The following is a 23896-nucleotide window of genomic DNA, read 5'->3' as shown; positions in this document are numbered from 1 at the left end:
AGAGATAGGTTTTCGCCATGTTGCCTAGGCTGGCCTAGAATTCCTGAACTCAAGTGACCCTCCCGCCTCAGCCTCCCAAAGTGCTGGGATGACAGGCTTGAGCCACCGCGCCCGGCCGAGAAATAACTCTTAAAACTGAGAAAAGAAACCTCTATGGAGCCAAGACCCTTTTTGTTTCCTTTTTTATTTCTTTTTAAAATTTATTTATTTATATTTGAGACAGGGTCTTGCTCTGTCGCCCAGGCTGGAGTGCAGTGGCACAATGTCGGCTCATTGCAATTTCCATCTCCCAGGCTCAAGTGATCTTTCCACCTCAGCCTCCCGAGTAGCTGGGACTACAGGCGCACACCACCACGCCTGGCTTTTTTTTTTTTTTTTAATAGAGACAGGGTTTCACTGTGTCACTCAGGCTGGTCTCGAACTCCTGTACTGAAGCAATTTGCCCACCTCTGCCTCCCAAATGCTGGGATTACAGGCATGAGCTACCAGGCCCGGCCTGTATTTATTTTATTTATTTATTCATTATGAGATGGAGTCTCACTCTGTCACCCAGGCTGGAGTGCAATGGCACCATCTCAGCTCACTGCAACCTCTGCCTCCCAGGTTCAAGTGATTCTCCTGCCTCAGCCTTCTGAGCAGCTGGGACTACAGGCACACACCACCACACACAGTTAATTTTTGTATTTTTGTAGAGACGAGGTTTTGCCGTATTGACCAAGCTGGTCTCGAACTCCTGACTTCAAGTAATCCACCTGTCTCGGCCTCCCAAAGTGCTGGGATTACAGGCATGAGCTAACACACCCGGCCTAAATTTATTTTTCTTTTAAAAAAATGTGGCCGATGTTTGGGCCCAGTGGCTCACACCTGTAATCCCAGCACATTGGGAGGCCAAGACAGATGGATCACATGAGGTCAGGAGTTCGAGACCAGCCTGGGCAACATGACAAACCCTCATCTCTACCAAAAATACAAAAAATTAGCCAGGCGTGGTGGCAGGTGCCCGTAATCCCAGCTACTCAGGAAGCTGGGCCAGGAGAATCACCTGAACCCGGGAGGCAGAGGCTGCAGTGAGCCGAGATGGTGCCATTGCACTCCAGCCTGGGTGACAGAGTGAGACTCTGTCTCTCCACCCCCCCTACCCCCAGAAAATAAGTGGCCGGGCATGGTGGCTCACATCAGTGATCCCAGCACTTTGGGAGGCTGAGACGGGCAGATCACCTGAGGTCAGGAGTTCAAGACCAGCCTGACCAACATGGTGAAACCCCATCTTTACTAAAAATACAAAAACTAGCCAAACGTGGTGGCAGGCGCCTGTCATCCCAGCTACTTGGGAGGCTGAGGCAGGAGAATCGCTTGAACCCAGGAGGTGGAGGTTGCAGTGAGCTGAGATCGCGCCACTGCACTCTAGTCTGGGTGACAGAGTGAGACTCCATCTCAAAACAAAAAGAAGCAGCAGAATCAGCCAGGCGGTATCACTGGGGGCCACTTGTGCCCATCTTGGGCCAGGGGGCTCTCACCCCAGGCAGGCCATGCACAGGCTGCCCTGGCCTTGCAGAGGAGGCTCCTGGGAATGAATGATTGGGGAAGCCTGCTCCATTCATCCTGTCTGGGAAACAGGTCCCTTCAGTCTAGGCTGTCACCAAATGATGTGAGTCTTTAATACCAGAAATGTGGGGAGGCATTCCTTCCCAATCTTGTGGGAAGACTCACGGACACACACCATCAGTGAATGTGAATACCAGAGTCCTCTCGTGTAAATCCCCACGGCAGGACGCCAAGAGTGCCGAGGAGGAGTGTCCTTCGGGACCCTTGGGAAAGCACCGGCCCCGCCCAGCACAGGTGGGCAGCAGATTTGATGCCCTGCGAGGCCCGAAGGTGAGAGTGGCAGTGCCTGTGCCGGTGCGGCTGCGTGGGGTGTGGCCGGCAGGGAAGCTGGGGTCTGGGCCCTCTGGGCCTCTCGGCGGGGCCTTCGCTCTGCACCTGCCTTTGTGCCATGGCCAGGGGCTGCTCGCAATGGCAGGGTGAGCTGCAGAGCGTTTGCTGGGTGGTCCCACAAGGGCGGTAAAGGTGTTGGGAGGGCCCCAGGACCCCTAAAGCACACGGGGCCCACGCTGGCCGTTCGTTGCTGTGCCCCTCAGGGTATCTGCCCTGTATTTCAACTCATTCCCCATCGAAACGGGGCAGCCTCTGCCCTAGACGTGTTTTGTCGTTTGTTGAGATGAGCACTGAGATTCAGGCCCTGCTCACACTCGGCGTTCCCAGTGCTGAGACTCACTCCCCAGATGCACCCCTGTCTGCAGCTGCCTCTCCTGGGTGGTCCTGGGAGCATCTGCCTGGGCCTTTGAGCCAGGCCCACTGTCTCCTTACTGCTTCCAGGGGAGTGGCTGGGGGAGTCCTGTGGCTTCCTCTGGGTTGGAGAGGGTGGCTTTCAAGACGATGATGTCTTTTCTAGACACAACGCAACATCCACACGGTGACCTGTAAATCACCTCGGCAGAAAGAAGGCAGGTCCCCAAAGCCACCCCAGGCTCCCAAGCGCCCTGAGGAGCATGGCCGCCAATCCCACAGCTCCTCCTCCCTTGCCAGTGGCGCCCTCCAGGACACTTGGAGGTTGCTAGACCTGGGATCCAGCCCTTCTGGCCTCACCTCCCAGGGTGACTCAACTCCAGGTAGGAGACTGCCCTCCCCAGGAGCTGCCCACAGCTGGCAGCTGGTGGGGGCCACCCTCTCCGAGGGGCATGTGGAGAGTCAGCACCCTGCATGCCTCCCACACCCTGAAATCCCTGCACTTTGGTCGAGTAATGCACGGAGTCTCCTTACCTCTCATTTGGCACCTGAGTGTTTCCCAGGTTATGGTGCAAAGCCCTGAAGGGCAGAAACCATGCCACCTCCTAGCGCAGCACTGTACACCCGGGTGCGTGCTGACATAGAATGGAACGTCTACGTTCTAGGTGAGACGCGCAGGCGTTGGTACACTTTAGACAGCCCGGCTCCCGGGGAAGAGCCAGGCGAACCCCAGTGATGCTCAGCCTCGGGGGCCAGACAAGCGTCACGCTGCATCCTTGTCCTCATCCTGCTTTGCTGCACAGACATCATCCCCCTGAGACTCTGCTGTGCACCTAAGTCATAGGCCTGGTAAACTCAGCAGGTCACAGTGCCAGCTCCTGCGAATGGTCTCAGGATGTTTTCAGGAAGGTCTATTTGAAGGGTGCACCTTGTGGGGACTGCATGGGTCCATGACGTAGGAAGAAGGGTGGAGAGAGACGGATGCTGCTTCGAAGCAGCTAGAGTGGTGGGACGTGCGATGTGTTGGGGCGGGAGCACGCGTCCGTCCTGTGTGCCTGCGTGGAGGGCGTCCCCTTCTTACCTTGCAGCTTCTGTCTTCCATCATGAGGACGTGCCGCATTCATTTAAGCATTCTCTCCTTCATGCGCATTGTAGGCTATTTCCAGTCCTTTGCCATCACAGATACTGTTAGAATAGAAACCTTACAGGCAGGCCGGGCGCGGTGGCTCAAGCCTGTAATCCCAGCACTTTGGGAGGCCGAGACGGGCGGATCACGAGGTCAGGAGATTGAGACCATCCTGGCTAACACGGTGAAACCTCGTCTCTATTAAGAAATACAAAAAACTAGCCGGGCGAGGTGGCGGGCGCCTGTAGTCCCAGCTACTCGGGAGGCTGAGGCAGGAGAATGGCGTGAACCTGGGAGGCGGAGCTTGCAGTGAGCTGAGATCCGGCCACTGCACTCCAGCCTGGGTGACAGAGCGAGACTCCGTCTCAAAAAAAAAAAAAAAAAAAAAAAAGAATAGAAACCTTACAGGCTGCAGTGTGTGAAAATACACGTGTAAGTGCCCCGGCTTGCTTAGTCGAGGCTGCCTGCACACCACGTGTGGTGGACACCATCGCCTCAGCCTCCACTGCCCACCCGGAGGCTGCCCCCAGCAGCAGCGTCTGAGAGTCGTGGAGCCACACGGAGCTTCTGCCGGTGGCAGGCAGGGTTGGAATCAGCGCCTCTGTTAGGAGGTCGTGCCTCTTTGTGTGTGTTTAGGAGTTACTTCCTTTTCCTGTTCTTCAGTTCTCTGCTCCTCTGTATATTAGATTGTCGTCTGTCTTACTGATTTGTAGCAGCTCGTTATATGTGAGAGAAATTCGGCCTTTTTGGTGATAGCAGTACAAATGTTTTCTCCCAGTTCTTCATATTTTTAAATGTTTCGTGTGGTGTTTTTTTATGTTCATATTTTTTATTTTTGTGTAATTTAATGTCTTTGTTTTTTATCTTTTCTGGTTTTTTTTTTTTTTTTTTTTTTTTTTCCTTTGAGACAGAGTTTTGCTCTTGTTGCCCAGGCTGGAGTGCAATGGTGTGATCTCAGCTCACTGCAACCTCCGCCTCCCGGGTTCAAGTGATTCTCCTGCCTCAGCCTCCCAAGTAGTGGCACCCGCCACCGCTCCAGGCTAATTTTGTATTTTTAGTAGAGATGGGGTTTCACCATGTTGGCCTGGCTGGTCTCAAACTCCTGACCTTGTGATCTGCCCGCCTCGGACTCCCAGAGTGCTGGGATTACAGGAGTGAGCCACCGCTCCCAGCCAGAATCCCTTCTTATTAACCCCCAATGGCAATGGCTCCCAGTTTTCCATTGCTCATGCTTCCTGCGTATTTGGACTCCCGCCTTTGTTATGATGCTAAATGTTCCATGTGCGTTTGGGGCTGTATCCGGACAGTTCGTTCAGCCGCAATCAGTCTGTTCACAGGCAGTTCCATCGGGTTCGAATCAGTGTCACTTCCTGGTCCTTTTACCTGTCTGGCTGATCTAGGATCTCCTCTTTACCCTTCTCTCTCAGAATTTTCTTGGTTATTTGCATGTATTTGTTTTTTCTTTTTTCTTTCTTTTTAAATTTAGTAGAGAGAGGGCTGGAGGCAGTGGCTCACGCCTGTAATCTCAGCACTTTGGGAGGCCGAGGCAGATGGATCAGTTGAGGTCAGGAGTTCAAGACCAGCCTGGCCAACATGGTGAAACCCTGCCTCTACTAAAAATACAAAAATTCGCTGGGCCTGGTGGTGCATGCCTGTAATCCCAGCTACCTGGGGGGCTGAGGCATGAGAATCGCTTGAACCTGGGAGGTGGAGGTTGCAGGGAGCTGAGATTGCACCACCTCTTTCCAGTCTGGGTGAGGGAATGAGACTGCCTCAAAAAAAAAAAAAAAAAAAAAAATTTTAGTAGAGATGGTGTCTCCCTGTGTTGCCCAGGCTGATCTCAAATTCCTGGACTCAAGCGATCCTCCTGCCTCAGCCTCCCAAAGTGCTGAGATTGCAGGTGTGAGTCACCATGCCCGGCCTATTTTCGTATACTTTTTAGACTTGGCTTGTCTGAGTCTGGTTCCGCCAGCCCCTCCCCACAAACGCTATTGTAAGTGTTCTTGGGATTGATGCAGCTTCCCTTCTGCCTTAGGAAGGAATGGGGTTGTGTGGCTGGCTTCTGTTCCCGTGTGCTTCAGTTCCGGCATCACGACTGTGGTGCGTTTCTCTCTGTCTTCCACACAGCCGCGTCCCGCTCTGTCTTCCTGACCCTCCCACCTGCACTCTATGGCTCTCCTTTGGGCTCAGGATTCTTAGGGGCACTGCCTCCTCGCATTTTTAATTTACAACAAAACATGTTGTCCGAATTTTCATCAACTCAGTGGAAAGTTCTTCTGGAGACTGTTCGTGTTCATTAGTTTGTTTCCTTTCTCCTCTCCTCTTGGAGCACTTTCGTTTCTTGGCTCCCCCCTCATTGTTTTTTATTTTTCTTTTTAGAGGCAGTGTCTCATTCTGTCACCCAGGCTGGAGTGCAGGGCCGCAATCTCAGCCCACTGCAGCCTCGACCTCTTGGGCTTGAGCGATTCTCCCACCTCAGCCTCCCAAGTAGCTGGGACCACAGGCACACACCACCACGCTCAGCTAAGATTGTTTTAGTTTTTTGTAGAGACAAGGCCTCGCTATGTTGCCCAGGCTGGTCTTGAACTCCTGGGCTCAAGCAATCCTCTCACGTTACCCTCTCAAAGGGCTGGTATTACAGGCATGAGCCACTGTGCCTGGCCTCATCTTTAAAACAGGTAAATTTGGCCGGGCGCGGTGGCTCAAGCCTGTAATCCCAGCACTTAGGGAGGCCGAGATGGGCGGATCACAAGGTCAGGAGATCGAGACCATCCTGGCTAACACGGTGAAACCCCGTCTCTACTAAAAAATACAAAAAAAACTAGCCGGGCAAGGTGGCGGGCGTCTGTAGTCCCAGCTACTTGGGAGGCTGAGGCAGGAGAATGGCGTGAACCCGGCAGGCGGAGCTTTCAGTGAGCTGAGATCCGGCCACTGCACTCCAGCCTGGGCCACAGAGCAAGACTCCGTCTCCAAAAAAAAAAAAAAAACAAAAAACAAAAACAGGTAAATTTTTACTTGACTAGCTATTTGAAAAAGTTTGTATGGAAAATGAAGCCAGAGCCATTTTCCAATCTAGCAGAGTTTTGTTGTTGATTTTAGCTTTAAGTACAAGTCTGCACCTGTCAGGCTTTTAACAGCTGATACAGCTTCTCTCTTCCCTTTCCCCACATATACTGCACTTTGCAGATACGGCCTGTTCTGTTCCTGGTTCACTCTCCCTCCTCTCTTCCAGGAACAGGACAAGGTCAGGGAAGCACTTGCTGCCAGCCCGTGTTCCTACTCCTGAAACAAGGAATTAGGTCCTCCCCTCAGGGCTGCCCTCGCCTCTGAGAAGTGCCCTCTCCCTGCGCTTTCTGGTCTTTAACGAGGCATCTGTGTGTCTTCGACACGGCCCTTGCCAAATTCCTGCAGCCTGTGGTAGCCCCCCTCCACCATCACCATTTCTAGCTCTTAGTTTTAATGAAAATGAAGTTTGCATTTTTGCTTTTCATTGTTATTATTTTTTTTTTGCTTTTGGATGGTTTACAAGGATAGTGGAGGAGTGCTAGCTTCGTGATACCTTCTTCAAATCTGAAATCTGTCTTGTTTTCTGATCAGTGCAGCCGAAGAAATGCATATTCCCCCAAGCGCTGCTTTGCTTTTACCGTGTCTCCTAAATCTTGGCATCCCCATGGTTCCCTTGTCCTTCCCTAGCAGAACTTACAATTCACTCATTTTGCTTTAACTTAAATGGAATTTTTCCTTAAGTTTCTAGATTTGTGGAATTTTATTTTTTTGTCTGTTATTGATTTCTAATATTTTTACATTCTGGTCAGAGAATTAAATTACTGTAATGTTAATTCTTCTGAGAGGAAAATATTAGTTCTTAAACTACAATTATCAATTTATCTGTTTTTGTCAATTATTGCTTTATGTGTTTTGAGGTCCATTGTTAGGTGCATATATGTTTAGGTTTTTTGCCTTCTTGATCTTTTCCTCCCTTTACCAGTATGTAACATCCCTTATAACCCCTCATGTTGTATTTCACCAAAAAACCTATTTTGTCTGACATGAAAATTGCTATAGGCCGGGTGCGGTGGCCCACACCTGTAATTGCAGCATTTTGGGAGGCTAAAGTGGGAGGATCACTTGAACCCAGAGGTTCCAGACCAGCCTGGGCAATATAGTGAGACATCATCTGAAGAAAAAAAAAAGGGACAGGCACAGTGGCTCATGCCTGTAATCCCAGCACTTTGGGAGGCTGAGGCAGGAGGATCACTTGAGTCCAGGAGTTCAAGACCAGCCTGGGCAACATAGCAAGACCTCATCTCTGCAAAATAATAATAATAATAATAATAATAGTAATGAAATGATACTGAAATAGTTAACAATTTAGTAGCATCTAAATTAATGACATGAATGACTATTGTCGGACATGGTGTTTAGTCACAATGTCACACAGCTGTGTTGAACAGCCACACTCCTCTTGGGTCTGAAACAGGCCTCAAGCCACCCTCCTGCTCATGTCCACAGCCCTCCTTTGCCAACCTATCCAGACCCAGCAGTTTCCCCATCCCAGGGCACGGCCTACCTCTGAGGCTGGAACAGCTGCCTGGAGTTGGAGCTCCCCCATACACCCTGGATGCGGCTCTTTGGAGGACCCACCTCCAAGCCTAGCCTCCTCTCACCTGCGTTTTTATGACAGCCTCAGATAGGTCTCCACACAGACTGGCGGGGCCCAGCACATCCAACCTCATCTCCCTCCCTTCTTCCCCCAGCCACCTGCACTCCAGCTCCAGCCTGCCTGCACCTGTGGGTGCCTCCCAACCCCTGTGCACCTGTGGGTACCCCACCTGCAGACCCTGCAGCACCTGCAGGCACCCTTCTTGTTTGCCCAGCACCTGCCTCCTCCAAAGCCTGCACAGGAGACCTGTCCCCCGTCCAGCTTCCTTCCTTCCTGCACCAGCCCCAGGCCATGCCATTTTGCTTCCTAAACTTGATTCCACTGGTCTGCTTCAGAATGTCTCTGAGGGCAGGGGCATGGTCTGCAGGTGGGGTACCCACAGGTGCACAGGGGTGGGGGCACCACAGATGCAGGGGCATGGTCCTTGATTCCTGTCCCTTCCGTTTACAGGGAGATAACTGGGAGAAATGGGAGCATGGGAGGCCCCGAGTCTACAAAACCTAGGAGTCTCAGAAAATGTTTGATAGACTAGAGAAACTACCAAGCATTATCCAAAAAAAAGTGAGGCTTGAAAAATAGACACTTCCTGGATGGAAGCATTAAATATACAAAGGCAGCAGTTTTCTCCGAAGTAAAGTAATCTGTAGTGTCATTCTAATCAAAATACAGACATAATTTCTCACCACTCCCACCCCCACCCCCGCCCCCACCTTCGGCCCGCTTGGCGGAGCCTGGTAGATAAGAATGTAGCTGTTCTCCAGGAGCCAAGGAAAGAAAGAACCATTCAACAACTGGCAGGGTGGGAACACGGCTCACTCGATCTCCACTTCCTCTCACGGAGACCACACACTACCCGGCATTCCAGGCCGAGAGAGGGACTCCAAGACAAACCACGAAAATACGCAGAAGTAGAATTGAGTATTTACAAATGGCCGGACGAGGGTTAACCTTAGATACGGGTGAAGAAATCACAGATTTCAAAGGTAGTGTTTTTACCTGGAAAGATATTCTTCAGCAGCACAACAGAAGCCAGCATACATAAAGCGCACCGCAGGCCGAGTGGCAGCCAGTGAGGACGGAAGCCCTCCCTGAGGCAGTCCCAGAGAAGCACCAGGCACATGTCTGACCTCACCCCCAGAGAAGGACCTGCTTCTGACGCCGACCCCTGCAGCAGACCTGCCTCCACCTTCTTAGAGTGCACCTTAAGGGTGTGTATCAAGTGCTCCAAATGTCCTTTCAGGAGTCGGTACAGGGACCAGCCACCCAAGAGTCTGTCCCGTGTCTGTGGGCAGCAAAGCACCGCAAGTTCCGGAGCACCTCACCGGGGCAAAGGATGCTCCAAACCGTCTCCGGGTGCGTGGGGCGTCCTGCACTAATGAGTAACACCACATCACGTTTCAGTGGACTGTGTTCCTTCCCCGTCTTCTCTTACTCCCTCCCAGTCCCTACCCCTCAGGCCACAGCTGCCCAGTGCCCCTGCACCCCTCCAGACTCCCCAGCCACCCTCTGAGAACAGAAGTGGTTTTTTAAATATATGTGTATATCCTCTTTCCTTTCAATCGCATATTGTGTGGGCAGCTTGCTTTTTTATTTATGTCTGCAGTATTTTTCTATGTCAGTACACACAGAGCTGACAGATCTTTCTGGTAGTTTTGTGAGCAGCTGCATCAGCTCACCTCCCTTTGTTTTGTTGGCTGATGTTTGTGGACACTTGGACGGCCTGTCGTTTTTAGCTCTTAAGACAGTGAAGCTCCTGTGCGTGTGCCCTGCGTGCTCACAGAGGCTGCTGTCAGATCAGTATCTAGGAGGGAAATAGCTGGGTCGAAGGTAGGGGCAGTTTGAGTTCTGAGTGCTGTTACCCAATTGCCCCTGGGACATTGGCCCAACTCCTGCTCCTGGTTGCAGGCGTGAGGCAGCTTTCCTCACTCAGTACTGGTGGGTTTAGCAGGTGGTTTGGCTGCTTTTTTGTTTGTTTGTTGGTTTGGTTTTTGGTCAATCTGATAAGTCAAAACTGATACTTCGTTACTGGTTTTAATTTGGCTTTTTTTCCCTAGTCCATTTTATTTTATGTATTTATTTTGAGATGGAGTCTCACTCTGTCGCCCAGGCTGGAGTGCAGTGGCACAATCTCAGCTCACTGCAACCTCTACCTTCTCTGCAAGGTTCAAGCGATTCTCCTGCCTCAGCCTCCTGAGTAGCTGGGATTACAGGCGCCTGCCACCGTGCCCAGCTAATTTTTGTATTTTTAGTAGAGACAGGGTTTCACCATGTTGGCCAAGCTGGTCTCAAACTCCTGACCTCAAGTGACCCTCCTGCCTTGGCCTCCCAAAGTCCTGGGATCACAGGCATGAGCCACCGCACCCAGCCTTATTTTGTGTTTTTGAGACAGGGTCTCAGTCTGTTGCCCAGGCTGGAGTGCAGTGGCACTGCCATGGCTCACTAAAGCCTCAACCTCCCAGGCTCCTCAGCCTCCCGGGCTCAAGCATTCCTCCTTCCTCAGCTTTCCCAGCAGCTGGGACCGCAGGCGTACACCACCACACCTGGCTAATTTTTTACATTTTGTAGACAAGACCTTGCCATGTTGCACAGGCTGGTCTTGAACTCCTGGGCTCAAACAGTCTCCCACCTCGGCCTCCCAAGTGCTGGATTGCAGGCGTGAGCACCTGGCCCAATTTGCCTGGCTGTTGTTTGAGTCAGGATCTCCCTCTGTCACCCAGGCTAGAGTACAGTGGTGCAATCCCAGCTCACTGCAAACTCCACCTCCTGGGCTCAAGTGGTTCTCCCACCTTAGCCCCTTGAGTAGTTGGGATTATGGTGCACACCACCACACCTGGCTAATTTTTAATTTTTTTGTAGAGATGGGTTTTCCCCATGTTAGCCCGGGCTGGTCTCGAACACCTGGGCTCAAGTGATCTACCTCGGCCTCCCAAAGTGCTGGGATTACAGGCGTGAACCATCGCATCTGGCCCAATTTGCCATTTTTAAAGGATGAGGTTGGTGATTTTTCCTATCAGTTGGCCATCTTATATGTGGTATATGTGTTGTTGACATTTTTGTCCTTTTCAAAGGGGACTAGGAAAGCTGGCAACAGAAAAATGGGTGTTTGTTGTGACTTCTGAAAGTCAGGGATTCAAAGGGAGACAGGAGCTTTCCAGAGAGGGCCCTGCTGTGGGGGCCTGGACTGGAGACCAGAGGGAGGGCTGAAGCCTGGTTTACAGACACATGCAATCAGAATGGTTTTGTGTGTTTTCCTTGAACATTTGTTGAGTGCCTGCTAAGTGCCAGGCACCATACCTGGTGTTTCACCTGTGCTCGGGTATTCAGGCTAAGGCTGTACAGCTACTACGACGCCATTTTCAAATGCAGAAACTGAGGCCCAAGGCCACATGGCCACAGAGCCCATAGCTGAGGGTCCCAAGGCCCAGCCCTCACTCTACACCCTGGAGTTCTGGAAGGGACTTATCTGATGAGAGCAGGGGGAGGGCCAAGTGTGTCGTGGGGTCAGAGGAGATGCTGGGCCAGAGCTTCTGAGGAATGCGGCTGTGCTGTGGGGGTGGGGAAGGCTGCACAGGAGAAGGGGGTAGGGCTGCCACGTGGGGCCTCATTGAGATCGGGGCCAGGGCTCAGTGGGCGGCTCCCTGGAGGTGGGAGTTGGCGGCGGTCCCTGCCGTGCACCCTCTGGGTGGGTCAGGGTGAGTGATTTTGTTTTCTTCTGGGTGGAGGCCCCCCTCCCCCCCACTCTCATTCCCCACCCCACCCTCCAGCTGCAGAGGATGGTTTAGGAGCAAAAAGGGTCACAACTTTAAAGGGGGCCCCATGTTAATGCTGGCTTTTTTTTTTTCTTTAAAAAATTTGTTCTTTTAGGCCGGGCGCGGTGGCTCAAGCTTGTAATCCCAGCACTTTGGGAGGCCGAGGCGGGTGGATCACGAGGTCAGGAGATCGAGACCATCCTGGCTAACACGGTGAAACCCCGTCTCTACTAAAAATACAAAAAACTAGCTGGGCGTGGTGGCGGGCGCCTGTAGTCCCAGCTACTCGGAGGCTGAGGCAGGAGAATGGCGTGAACCCGGGAGGCGGAGCTTGCAGTGAGCCGAGATTGCGCCACTGCACTCCAGCCTGGGCGACACAGCGAGACTCCGTCTCAAAAAAAAAAAAAAAAAAAAAATTGTTCTTTTGAAATTTATATTTATTTCTCCACAGATTTTGAGATGTTTCCTTTAAAAAAGAAAAAAAAAAAAAGGTTGTGGCCGGGCGAGTTGGCTCACGCCTATAATCCCAGCACTTTGGGAGGCCGAGGCGGGTGGATCACGAGGTCAGGAGTTCAAGACCAGCCTGGCCAAGATGGTGAAACCCCGTCTCTACTAAAAATACAAAAACTTAGCCGGGCACAGTGGCGGGTACCTGTAATCCCAGCTACTCCGGAGGCTGACGCAGGAGAATCGCTTGAACTCAGAGGGCGGAGGTTACAGTGAGCCAAGATCTCGCCACTGCACTCCAGCCTGAGCAACAGAGTGGGACTCCATCTCAAAAAAACAAAAAAAAGGTTGCATACATTTTTTTAATTTTTGAGACAGAGTCTCCCTCTGTCGCCCGGGCTGGAGTGCAGTGGTGCGATTTCAGCTCACTGCAGCCTCCACCTCCCAGGTTCAAGTGATCCTCCTGCCTCAGCTTCCTGAGCAGCTGGGACCAGAGGTGTAAGCCACCATGCCCGGCTAATTTAAAAAATTTTTTTTGTAGAAACAGGGTCTTACTATGTTGCCCAAGATGGTCTCGAACTCCTGGGTTCAATCAGTCCCATGTCAGCCTTCCTAAGCTCTGGGATTATAGGCGTGAGCCACCGTGCCTGGCCCATAAAATGTTATCTTAGGTCGCATGATTCTGTTGACTGACTGCTAACTTGGTTATTTTTTTAAACTGTTGGTAGAATTAGAGCATTTCTAGGCAGTTCTGTGTGTTGAAGACACCTTATAGCCAGGCTTTTTTCATCTAAAGATCCAAAGGGAAAGAAGGACAAAAGCCGCCCCCTCTTTCCCCCTCTTGCCCCCTCTTGCTGGACAGCCCGAGATCACACAGGGCTGGAGTGACTGCGCCCTGCCCGGGCCCCAGTGGTTGTCGCAGGCTGGGGCTCTTTGCTCAGACGGAGGCGAAGTCCAAAGTCACAGAGCCCCAGCTGGTGGAGTCAGGATCTGAATCCAAGCCCTGGATCCAGTCCAGGCCAGAGCCTCCTTTGCAGAGAAGGTTCTAGGTGCCCATGCACAGGGTGACTGCCAACCTTGTGGAGTGGGGTCAGTGGTGGCCCTGCAGGCTGGCTTGGTCTTCTGAGGCCATGTCAGTGCCACCCCAGGGCCGCCCTCCATGGCAGTGTGGAGCCAACAAGCCTGTCTTCCCATTTTTCTCAGAGAGGCTGGAAATCCTGTTCGTTTTATATATAAAGTGTTTCCTTTCTAAAATATTGGCAACTAAGTAAATCCAAACAAGGTGTGGGCCAAATCATGGCACACTGCTGCCCCACGGGTGGCCCTCCAGCTAAGAGTCATGTTTACAGTTTTAGAGGTTTGGTGGACTCCAGTGGGACCACGCCTGGGGATGGAGTGGCTGTGGGTGAGTGCATCTCGACTCCCACACCTGGCCTCTGAGAAGACAGAGCACGGGACTGCGATACCTGAGCACCAGCCGCCCCTCAACCAGTCACTGTGGCCCTGCAGGGGCTGCCAGCCTCTGCATTCAGGAGCCAGTGGGCGCCCAGGACACACTCCCTCCATCCCCTGCCTCGTGTCCTGTGCTTTTGAACTGAGACTGTCCTGGGCTTTTCCTGAAAGGATGGTGGAACTCCAGAGTGGCATTTCAGTGTGACTGGCCTCTGCAGGACCAGCTGGGCTCCCGAGATATACAAACATGCCTTGAGCATTTGGCATCAGCACCAGCTCATCCTCACGCCCCCGCCCCTCCGCGCTCCCATGCTGCCTCCAGCCCCGACCTCCACAGGCACTTTTGTGCTTCTTGTGACACCCAGGGCTTCCGTTCATTTTGTTCAGGAGAGCAGGTTGGGATGCCCCCACCATGGATGGGCGAGGAGCCGGCTGTGACACATGAAGAAATGGGGGACAGTGAAGAACAGTCTATGCCTCCCCTGTAAATGCGCAGGGAACATCACAGTCCGCTTTTCCGTCTGTGGTCTCTCCGTCGGGGCCCAGGAAACCTACACTAGAAGGTGCACGTCAGGCTCCTGGTGGCCAAGGTGAGATGGACAGCCCAAGACAGCTGCAAGACCAAGCTGCAGGGCAGGCACAGGGGCCATGGGGCTCTTATTTATTTACTTTATTCTTGCTCTGTCGCCCAGGCCAGAGTACAGTGGTACAATCTTGGCTCACTGTGGCCTCAACTTTCCAGGCTCAAGTGATCCACCTCCCTTGGCCTCCTGAGTAGCTGAGACTACAGGTGCACATCACCATGCCTGGCTAATCTTTTTACTTTTTAAAAAATTTTTTTGTAGAGACAGGGTCTCACTCTGGCACCCAGGCTGGTCTCGCACTCCTGGGCTCAAGCGGTCCTGCCACCTTGGCCTCTCAAAGTGCTGAGAGGACAGGTATGAGCCCCGAGCCCGGCCTGGCGTGGAGCCCTTCACCCACACATGAGCCAGGGGGCAAGCTTGGTGAGGAGCATGTGGGCTCCAGGAATGTGAGGGAGAATGAATGGAGGCAGCTCCTCAGTGTGCAAAAACACGAGCACAGGCCTCACTGGTCACTGCCACGGCAGCCTTGCAGTGGGATCAGGACAGCCTGATCAGGGGTCAGGCTGGAAGGAGAGGACCCTGCTCTCTTGTGTCTCAGTGCCTGCCCCTGTCCTTCTAGCCCCGTTGCTGCTCTCAGGGCAAGCTGTGACTGACAGAGCAGTTCACGCTGGTGACGTTTTATGAGGCTAGACGTCTGCACAGCCCCACAGCACCTTGTCACGGAAGCTACAGGAATCCAAGAACCGGTGCTCTGGCCAAGAAGGGAGCACTGGGGTGTCCTGAATGGCACAGACAACCCCAGCCTCCCACCTTCACTGATTGTCACACCTGTGGCTTCTGAAGAAGGACAGGGCAGCCTCAGAACTTTCTCAGAAACAGACGGTCAAGTAGATGTTTGTTAGCTCTTTTCTTGAAATGGTAATGACGAAACCATGATTGCCACTTAGGAAAGTAACTTGTGTTGAAATAACTTTTAGAACAAAGTAAATACATTAAGAAATAACCAAATCGGCTTACTTTCTGGTAATATTTATTCTATGGCCGCACAACAGCTGGCACTCACTTCTGCTTCTGGCCAGGCTGTAGTTATAAGGACCAGACTTTAATGTTCCTCCATAAACAACTAGAAAACTGGAAAAAGTATATGAAACAACAGTTTGTAGACATTGGACAACTGGCCGAACAAGACCGAGATCGAGGACAAGACCGCCACCCTTGTGGGAAGGACACAGGCAAGGCGAGCCCTGGGGCCCTGGCCTTCTGCCTGAAGGCCCTGTCTGGGCTGCCGGTACAGGGAGAGAAGCAGGGCCTGAGCAGAGCTGAGTTCCCTTACGGAGTTGAGACTGCACTGGGGCCTGGGGAGATAGCAGGAGCCGGCGTTTCAGGGCAGAATCCAGCAAGGAGGAAACTGCAGAAAAGAGCTCCAGAAATCTGCACAGGGTCCTCTCGAGTGTGTGCTGAGGACCAGCCTGCACGTGCATAGAAGAAAACGCCACACAGCCAGGCAAAGAGGAGAAAGGAGCGTGTAAGGTGAACAACTTCCAGAGCTCACACAGCGCCATGACATACTGAAGCTCCAGCCGGGGTGATGGATCCCCGGTGATCACTGTGGACATTCAGTGGAGACTCCGGAGGAGCCACACCGTGGGAATGGGGCTGATGCTGTCTGCAGTGAAGGCTCATCTAGAACCTACCTGAGAAACTGCAGCTATAGGAATCCAAAGCCGGGCGTGTCAGCTCACGCCCCAGAACTCTGGGAAGCCGAGGTGGGCGGATCACCTGAGGCCAGGAGTTCACAACCAGCCTGGTCAACTTGGTAAAACCCTGTCTCTACTAAAAATACAAAAATTAGCCAGGCGTGGTGGTGCATGCCTGTAATCCCAATGACTTGGGAGGCCGAGGCAGGAGAATCACTTGAATCTGGGAGGCAGAGGTTGCAGTGAGCTGAGATTGCACCACTGCACTCCAGCCTGAGTGACAGAGCAGACTCTGTCTCAAAAAAAAAAACACACCACATAACCCAACTTTTACCCAAAACAAGGCCCAACACCCTTTAAAAGACAAGAAGGCGAGCACTATGACCTCCACCTATAATCCCAGCACTTTGGGAGGCCGAGGCGGACGGATCACTTGAGGTCAGGAGTTCACGACCAGCCTGGCCAACTTGGTAAAACCCCGTCCCTACTGAAAATATAAAAATTAGCCAGGTATGGTGGCAAGCGCCTGTAATTTCAACTACCTGGGAGGCTGAGGCACGAGAATCCCTTGAACCTTGGAGCCAGAGGTTGCAGTGAGCCGAGATCGCACCACTGCACTCCAGCCTGAGTGACAGAACAGACTCTGTCTCAAAAAACAAAAACAAAAAACAAGAAAACATGTAACCCACCTTTCTGTCAAAACAAGGCCCAATATGCTTTAAAAGATAAGAAGACTGGGTGTGGTGGCACATATCTGTGGTCCCAGCTACTTGGGAGGCTGGGGCAGGAGGATCATTTGAACCCAGGAGGTCGAGGCTGCGGTGAACCATGATCATGCCACTGCACTCCAACCTGAGTGACAGAGCAAGACAGCCTCTCAAAAAAATAAATAAATAAAAAAGGCCAGGCCCTTTGAGACGCCAAGGTGGGTGGATCACGAAGTCAGGAGACTGAGACCATCCTAGCTAACAAGGTGAAACCCTGTCTCTACTAAAAGAAATACAAATAAAATTAGCCAGGCGTGGTGGCGGGTGCCTGTAGTCCCAGCTACTTAGGAGGCTGAGGCAGGAAAACAGCGTGAACCCAGGAGGCGGAGCTTGCAGTGAGCCGAGATCCCACCACTGCACTCCAGCCTGGGTGACAGAGCGAGAGACTGTCTCAAAAAAAAAAAAGAAGAAGAGTTCTTTGCCTCTTGTGACATTTTCTGCCTAATTCTATTTTATTTTTTAATTTTTACTTTTTCTGCCTTTTTAAGTGGATCTTTTATTGTTGGATCTTTATTTTTTAAAAATTCAATCTAAGATTTTTTTTTCATTAGTCAGTTTACTCATCTATAAATATCCATTGAACTATTGTCTACTGGAATTTAATCTCCACATTATTTATTTTCCATTTGTTTCATTTGCCTACATTCTTGTTTTACACTGGAGAAACCAAGTTTTCCTCTGCTGCTTTACAAGTTACACATTCTAATTTTGTCCTGTGGTAACATCTGCCAGTTCACACCGGGTTCACAGAACCTCGTGCCTTGCAGCCACCTCGTAGGCCCCTCTCAGGTATGTGTGCCACACGCTTCCCTCTGTGCCACCCCAGCCCTCGACTCTGAACTCCTGTGGGGCACCGGGGCCGCCTGGTTTCCTGTCCATGTCTCCCTCTCTTATGGCTTCTTCTGAGCTCTTTCCCCTCCTTCCTTCAGTGACTCCCCCAAGACTTTCTGTGTGGGCCTCGGACAGACTGAGGCTGTGTATCCCGCCTGTTTCGGAAGCCCTGTGCTTGTATCCCTGTAGGTATTTGGAGGTTTATATTTAACATGTTTAGATATGAAGATGTAGAAGGATTTTGTGTAAGTTTGGTCTTACCCATATTCTGCCTTCATCGGCCTCCTCGATGAACTTCATTCTGTCCTACAGGAAGCACAGTTGCAGCTTAAAGAGCATGAACGTGCACCCACTTCACACAGACACACCCAGCTTGCCCCTGCCCTGGAGCACGCGTCTTCCTCTTGGAGAAAGCGAGGCTCCTTCCTTTCCCCTGGAGACACTGGCCAGAGATCTTCAGTGAAACGCTTCACTCTCTAGTCATAGAATTAAGAAACTGTAGCTGTCCCAACTAAATTTCAGGACAAATTAGCCCAGTTGGTCACGCTTACAGTCACTGCCTCCACCAGAACTGATGCGGACCCCTGGGAACCGAGGTGTTTGCTCTGTGACTTGGGAAGGACAGCGGAAGGTATTTCCATTTAGCTCTTGGGGCCAGATTTTTTGTGAATGAAAATCTGCTGTGCATATCTTGGACACTGTCACATGCACTACCCTGTGTATTTCCATTTAAAACTGAAAGCCAGTGACAACTGACACCAATGCAACACAGGCAAGAGAGATTCTCGCCCTGAGACTCACTCGCCCTGAAACTCACTGTTGTTTTAGGCTTTCGGGTGGACCCTGCTGTTAGTGTGCAAATTTTATGCCAGGTCCGTGGCCAGGGCTGAACCTCTTTCCTGAGGGGCTGGGGGACTCCTAGGAGGAGCAAGAACAGCCCAGCTATTCACAGAGGAGCCGTCTGCAGGGGTGGGAGCACAGCTCAGGCGCTCTTTCAGCAAAACTCCAGGACCTGGACAAGCCATCACACTCATCACACTAGCAGCCAGAGCGGCCACAGGTCACTCATCTCTGCCACTTGCTCTCCGAGTGCTCCAGAGTCAAGGACTGCAGCCTGGCCAAAGGGACAGTGGCCTGTGGCCTCTGACTCTGAGCTTGGAGAAGGCTCGCTGCTCCAACATCACGTGGACAGAGGCAAGGAGGCACGTGGGACGGGGAACGGGGATAGAGATCAGCCTGCCCCAGGAGCAGGGGGATCCTCAAGAAACGCTCATGCATTTTCTGACCAGGACTTCCATCCTGAGGTGTGTGCAGAGTGACCCACAGCCTCCTCATCCGTGCCGTGACTCTGGGCGCTGGAGCCCACCTGCTTTCTGTACGAGAGCCTATTCTGGAGGCATCTGTCCTGAGAGCACCCGATGGCACTGTAGGATGCTGAGAGCAGCCAAGGCAGGAGGGCCAGCAGCTGGCCCCTCCCAGAGTCCCATCTCAGGTGGATGCCGGTCCACGACTTCCAGCCCAGGGGCTGACGTGTTGTCTCCAGTCCATGTGGCAGGTGTTGCCAGGGGAGCAGGCGGTATAGCTGTTGGACAGCAGGGGGTGTTTCTTCACCCCAGACTGCCCTCCTCCTCCGCCACAACAGGCCCCCTTCATTCTGGAACCTGCAGACCAACTCCATCTGCCTATCCCCAGTGTGCCAAGTGCCAGGCCCAGAAGCACGTACCTACCTGGGGGCCTCTTCCTCCTCCTCTCTGGCGGGGGCCACTTTGGCCCCTCATGCTAACCTCGCCCTGTGTGCCGTGCAGCTGGAGTCAAACAGGAGGTGCAGCAATGCCATGGAGGGCAACAAGCCACACAGCAGGGTCTGAGGCAGCCATTCCCCACTCCCCACTCCCCACTCCCGCGGCATCCGTGCCCCACCCGGGCACCAAGCCGCTGTGCCATGCATCCCCCACCCCTGACCTGCTGCAGGTGTGTGCACCTTTGCCCCTCTTCCCAGGGGAAGCAAAATCCCTGGGATCCAGAGGGTCACTGCCCAGATCTCTGGAGAGCAACTCCAGGCGCCTGGTCTTCAGGGGAGGAGGAGGAGTGGGGAGAGGCCTTTGGCCAGGCGTGTGGCCCTCCGTGTCCCAAGCAGGTTGGGCAGCTGCTATGTGCGTGGCTGGCGTAGCTCCTGCAGAGCCAGGCTCCCTGGAGGAGAGTGTGGCCTCCTTCCCAGCTGCCCATCCTCCTGCCAAGACATGCAGGGAGCAGCCCTGAGACATGGGTCTCAGCCAAAGTGAGTGGCAGGCAGTGTTGTTCCCCAGGGACATGGCGGTGACCTGCTGGTCTGTGGCCTGAGATGCTAGGGTGCCCACCTGGAGATGGGCGCTGGCCTGGCACACCTGGGAGGGCTCCATGGGCCCCTTTTGAAAGTTCCCTTGTCATGAATTTTACCTGGAATCTGCCCTGCACACTGGCCCATGCTGCTTTTTGCTGTCCCCAGACAGTGCCAACAGAGACCACGAGTTGTCTAAACACCACCCCAGGCACTCAGCACTCAGTGCAGAGTCCTGGCCCAAGGGGCATGAGGCCAGCATCCTCACTTTAGGACCAGGAAACCAGTTCCCATGCCCCCAAAACAGCTGAGACAGCTGCCACTTCCTGCTGCCCCAGCTCAGCTGCTGCATGTCACTTCCCTTCCGGGGCCTCAGGGCCTTCTCCTGCCTTTTCTCCTCTGAAAGGCAGGACAGGGTCGGGTGCGGAGATACCCAGAGGCTGTCCAGCTCGCTGCCCGTCCCTGGCTCTCACTGTCCCAGCCTCCTTGCGGCCTCCTCGGCACCCACCAGCCTGCAGCCACCTGTGCTTGGGGTTCTTGGCACCTCTCCTTCCTGTGGGCTGAGCTCGATGGGCTGTGGTGGGGAGCCGGCCCAGGAGGAAGGCCATGCATCTCTGGGTCTCCTCTCGCCCAAGTGAGGCCTATGTGCCTGCCGTCCGCGATGCAGCCTCCGGTAGGGACAGACCCGCGTCTCTCAAAGCCTTATGCCCATGAAGTGTTTCCCTTAAATTCCCTTCCTTGGGGCCCCAGCTTGCACCCCACTACTGGGTGACCCCTCTCAAGGGCTGGGATGGGGCCCACATGAGGCAACACTGACAGTCTGTAGCAGGCAGGCCTGGGCAGGCTCAGCGGCAGGGGACCTGCCAGTGCCGTTGCGGGAGGAGCCACGGTCGCCCAGAGGAGGTGCTGGCATAGAACAAGGGGTCAGCCTGTGGTCAGCACCCAGGCCCCCGAAGTCCCACCTCTCCTCTGCTTCAAAGGCCAGCAGGCGGGGCCTGAAGGATCTGGGGTTTCCTGCTGGCCCTGCCTCACTAGGCTGAGTGATGGGTGGCAGGACTGCCCAGAGCCCTGGATCCTGCAGCGCCTAGTACCCTCCCCTCTTGTGCATCTGCCCAGTGGGGGCTCCAGGCTCCATGTGCCAGTGAGGCGGGGAAGGCAGCTGGACAGAGCAGGCCCAGGGCATCCCCATGCGGAGGGGCCATAGGGACCGGATCATCTGGGCCTCCCTCCCCTGCACCCCATTGCTCTTCTGTTGTCACACTCAGTCCCACAAAGGCAGCCCCAGGGCCACTGTGACCCCCAGGGCTGAGCTCCAGGAGCTCAGGGGTGGGGTGTCCATTAGGAGGCATTAGCAGGTGAGGGTTGACACGGGCTGGGGAGACAGAGGCGTGAGCCTCACAGGCGTGGGGACCCTGGAAAGGTGCACACAGCTGCTGGAGATTCGGGGTGGGGGGAGCCAAGTCACATTTGCTGTCACTGTCTGCACTGAAGGCCCGGGTGCCGTGCGACAGCGGTGGGAAAACCCTTGTTCCCGAGAGACTTCGAAATAATTCAGTGCATTTGAGAAGGGTTGATCTTGGGTGCGTGAGGAGCCCTGTGGCAGCCAGAGGGGGTCCAGCAGAACTTGGGCCCTTGGGACAGCAGGGGTGAATCCCAGAGAACAGCAGAGGCCACAGGGAGACAGAAGGGCCTCTGTGCCATAGAATGGACTTGAGGCCTGAGCTGCCATCAGGGCCAGGCCCTCCCCAGCCCCAAGGCAGGCTCTGGAGAACCAGGGAAGGTGTGAGCTCACCGTCCGGCCCTTCCCAAAGCCCTAGGAAGCCAGGTAGGTGTGCCCAGGGGCACCCAAAGAGCCCGGAGCGCCTGGAGAATGAGCCACCAGAGGCCAATTTGGTCAAGAGCTGGGCTGTGGCTCAGGTGCAGGAGAAGAAACCCACAGGTGGCCAGAAAGCTGGGGACCAGCTCTGTCCCCTTTGTGCTCAGAGTTCTCATGCCCCCAGGCTGAGATGGGAGCAAGGGCTGCACCTCCCCTGCAATAGGACAGGCTACGTCCTCCCCGAGATTCCACCAGCTTCAAGCCTGCAAGGCAGGGCGCGGTGGCTCACGCCTGTAATCCTAGCACTCTGGGAGGCCGAGGCAGGCGGATCACGAGGTCAGGAGATCGAGACCATCCTGGCTAACATAATGAAACCCTGTCTCTACTAAAAATACAAAAAAAATTAGCTGGGCATGGTGGTGGGCACCTGTAGTCCCAGCTACTCTGGAGGCTGAGGCAGAATGGCATGAACCCGGGAGGCGGAGCTTGCAGTGAGCCAAGATCGCGCCACTACACTCCAGCCTGGGCGACAGAGTGAGACGCCCGTCTCCAAATCCCTCCAAGTATAGTGCAGCCACCTGAGGGGATGGAGCCCAGCTCAGGTGGCCCTGCCTGAGCACACACCAGGCCCTGGGACGGGGTAAGCCTGGGAGGGGCAAGCAGGCCCCAGTCCCCCTCCCCTGGTTAATCACTGCAAGGCCTTGGATGTTTCAGGAACTTTCCAGAAGCTCTGTTCAGGCCAGAGCACGAGCAGCCGGTGGGGGAGGGGTGCAGGACCCAAGAGGCGCGCTTCTCACGCTGTGCCCAGCAAACTGTGGTTCACATGGTTTCCCTCCGGCCCAATCAGCCCAATGCAGAAAGCGAAATCCCGGCCAGGCTGGGCAAAACAGGTCAGGCGAGAAGGAGGGGCGGAGAGTAGTGGAGGCCAAGAGTGTTTTTACCGACCAGTTACTGGGTTGACCTCAGATTAGCATCAGGTAGGAGAAGAATCTGGGGTCACAGGGAGTCACGCCTGGGGCAGCCGCCTTGACACATCCAGCTCCGTGCCTCCGGCCTAGGGCTGTACCCTGCCCTGGGGTCCTGGACTCCTGGCCAGTTCCCTGCCACCATCCCTGAGGAGGGCTTGGCAGGAAAAGGACCAGTGAAGAAACCAGAGCCTGCAAAGTGGATATTCTGAGCTAGGGGCCGGCCTGCCCTGGGGAGGGGGCCAGCTCACCCTCCCTGCCCCGGGGACTGTGCCCCACTCACACCTCCCTGCTTGCCCCGGGATACAGCCAGGTCCTCCCAGCAGCACCAGCTCAGGCCTCCCAGGCAAAGAGGCAGGCCCTTCACCCTCCCTCAGCTCACTTTTTCTGAAAATCCCCGCAGGCATTGTCTCAGGAGGATCAAGTTGGGCAAAGCCTCCAGATTCCCTGTGCCTTAGAGAGGGACAACCAAGGCCCCTGCGTGTGAGGAGACCCCTCAGGGTCACAGTGGAGTACTAGGGCCTGGTTAGAGGACCAGCTTCCCAGTGGGAAGCCCTTTTCACGGGATACCCCACCTTCTGCAAGCCGGCGTGGGGAGCTGGGGGAGGGAGTGGGGGGTGGGAGTGGGGATGGGCGGATTATTGTCGAGAGATAAGGTGGGAGCCTTTGTGTGAAGAGGAGGAGTTCCTCTGGGGGTTGGAAGCAAAGGGAGCAGGCAGCATCCAGGGCCCCCCAGGACCCCAGCAGGGACCAGGGACTGTGACGCCGACGAGGCTGCAGGGAAAGGAAGCCTGGTTCCAGGTGTCTTGAGACCCCAAGAGTGGATCAGAGTGGAAGAAGCTGAGATGCGAAGAGGGGCCCAGGGCCAGGGCCGGGAGCGTGTGGCTGCCCCCATGTGCACTGCACAGCCCAGCAGAGAAACAGTGCGTCACTGCCGGCAACCCCAAAGCACAGATGCTTCCCAGTCAGCCAGGCTGCACGCAGACCACACAGGCTGGGCTCCAGCAGGAGGCCTTGGCCGCCGGCTGACCTGCCCAGGTCAGCCTGTCCAGACTGCCCACCGGGCCACACTCAGCCACGCACTGGAGCCCTCTAGACCTCACCCCAGCCACGATGTGGCCACTCAGTGGACGCTGAGCTCACACCTTACTGTGGATTTTTTGTTTTGTTTTTTTGAGATGGAGTTTTGCCCTTGT

At 54.1% G+C, this 23896-nt stretch overlaps 2 protein-coding genes across 5 annotated transcripts in view; both read left to right on the top strand.

Moving 5' to 3' along the window:
• The window catches only part of LOC105469334 (coiled-coil domain-containing protein 57), a 129338-nt gene that overhangs the window by 104070 nt on the left and 1372 nt on the right, over positions 1–23896 (top strand). The window lies entirely within an intron of this gene.
• On the top strand, positions 511–17300 carry LOC139355379 (coiled-coil domain-containing protein 57-like). Of its 4 annotated transcripts, none has more exons than XM_071081872.1 (3): positions 511–1875; positions 2453–2669; positions 9316–9608. In XM_071081872.1, exons 1-3 carry the CDS (start codon positions 1669–1671, stop codon positions 9456–9458), a joined length of 567 nt encoding a protein of 188 aa, XP_070937973.1. In that variant the 5' UTR covers positions 511–1668; the 3' UTR covers positions 9459–9608. The 4 variants fall into 4 exon arrangements, with proteins under 4 accessions (XP_070937973.1, XP_070937975.1, XP_070937976.1 ...); XM_071081874.1 differs by having other exon boundaries at positions 2952–9608; XM_071081875.1 differs by having other exon boundaries at positions 516–1875; positions 8526–9608.

Source organism: Macaca nemestrina, chromosome 17 (assembly GCF_043159975.1).
Source record: "Macaca nemestrina isolate mMacNem1 chromosome 17, mMacNem.hap1, whole genome shotgun sequence".
NCBI lineage: Eukaryota > Metazoa > Chordata > Mammalia > Primates > Cercopithecidae > Macaca > Macaca nemestrina.
Note: the sequence above shows the minus strand (reverse complement) of the source record. Positions and strands in the feature narration are given on the sequence as shown.

Excerpts from the sequence above, each read along its gene's own strand:
- LOC139355379 (XM_071081872.1), top strand. The coding sequence starts at position 1,669 with ATGTGGGGAGGCATTCCTTCCCAATCTTGTGGGAAGACTCACGGACAC. Across the intron at positions 1,876-2,452 it reads ATGCCCTGCGAGGCCCGAAG|ACACAACGCAACATCCACAC; the intron begins GTGAGAGTGGCA and ends TGTCTTTTCTAG. Across the intron at positions 2,670-9,315 it reads CCAGGGTGACTCAACTCCAG|GAGTCGGTACAGGGACCAGC; the intron begins GTAGGAGACTGC and ends ATGTCCTTTCAG.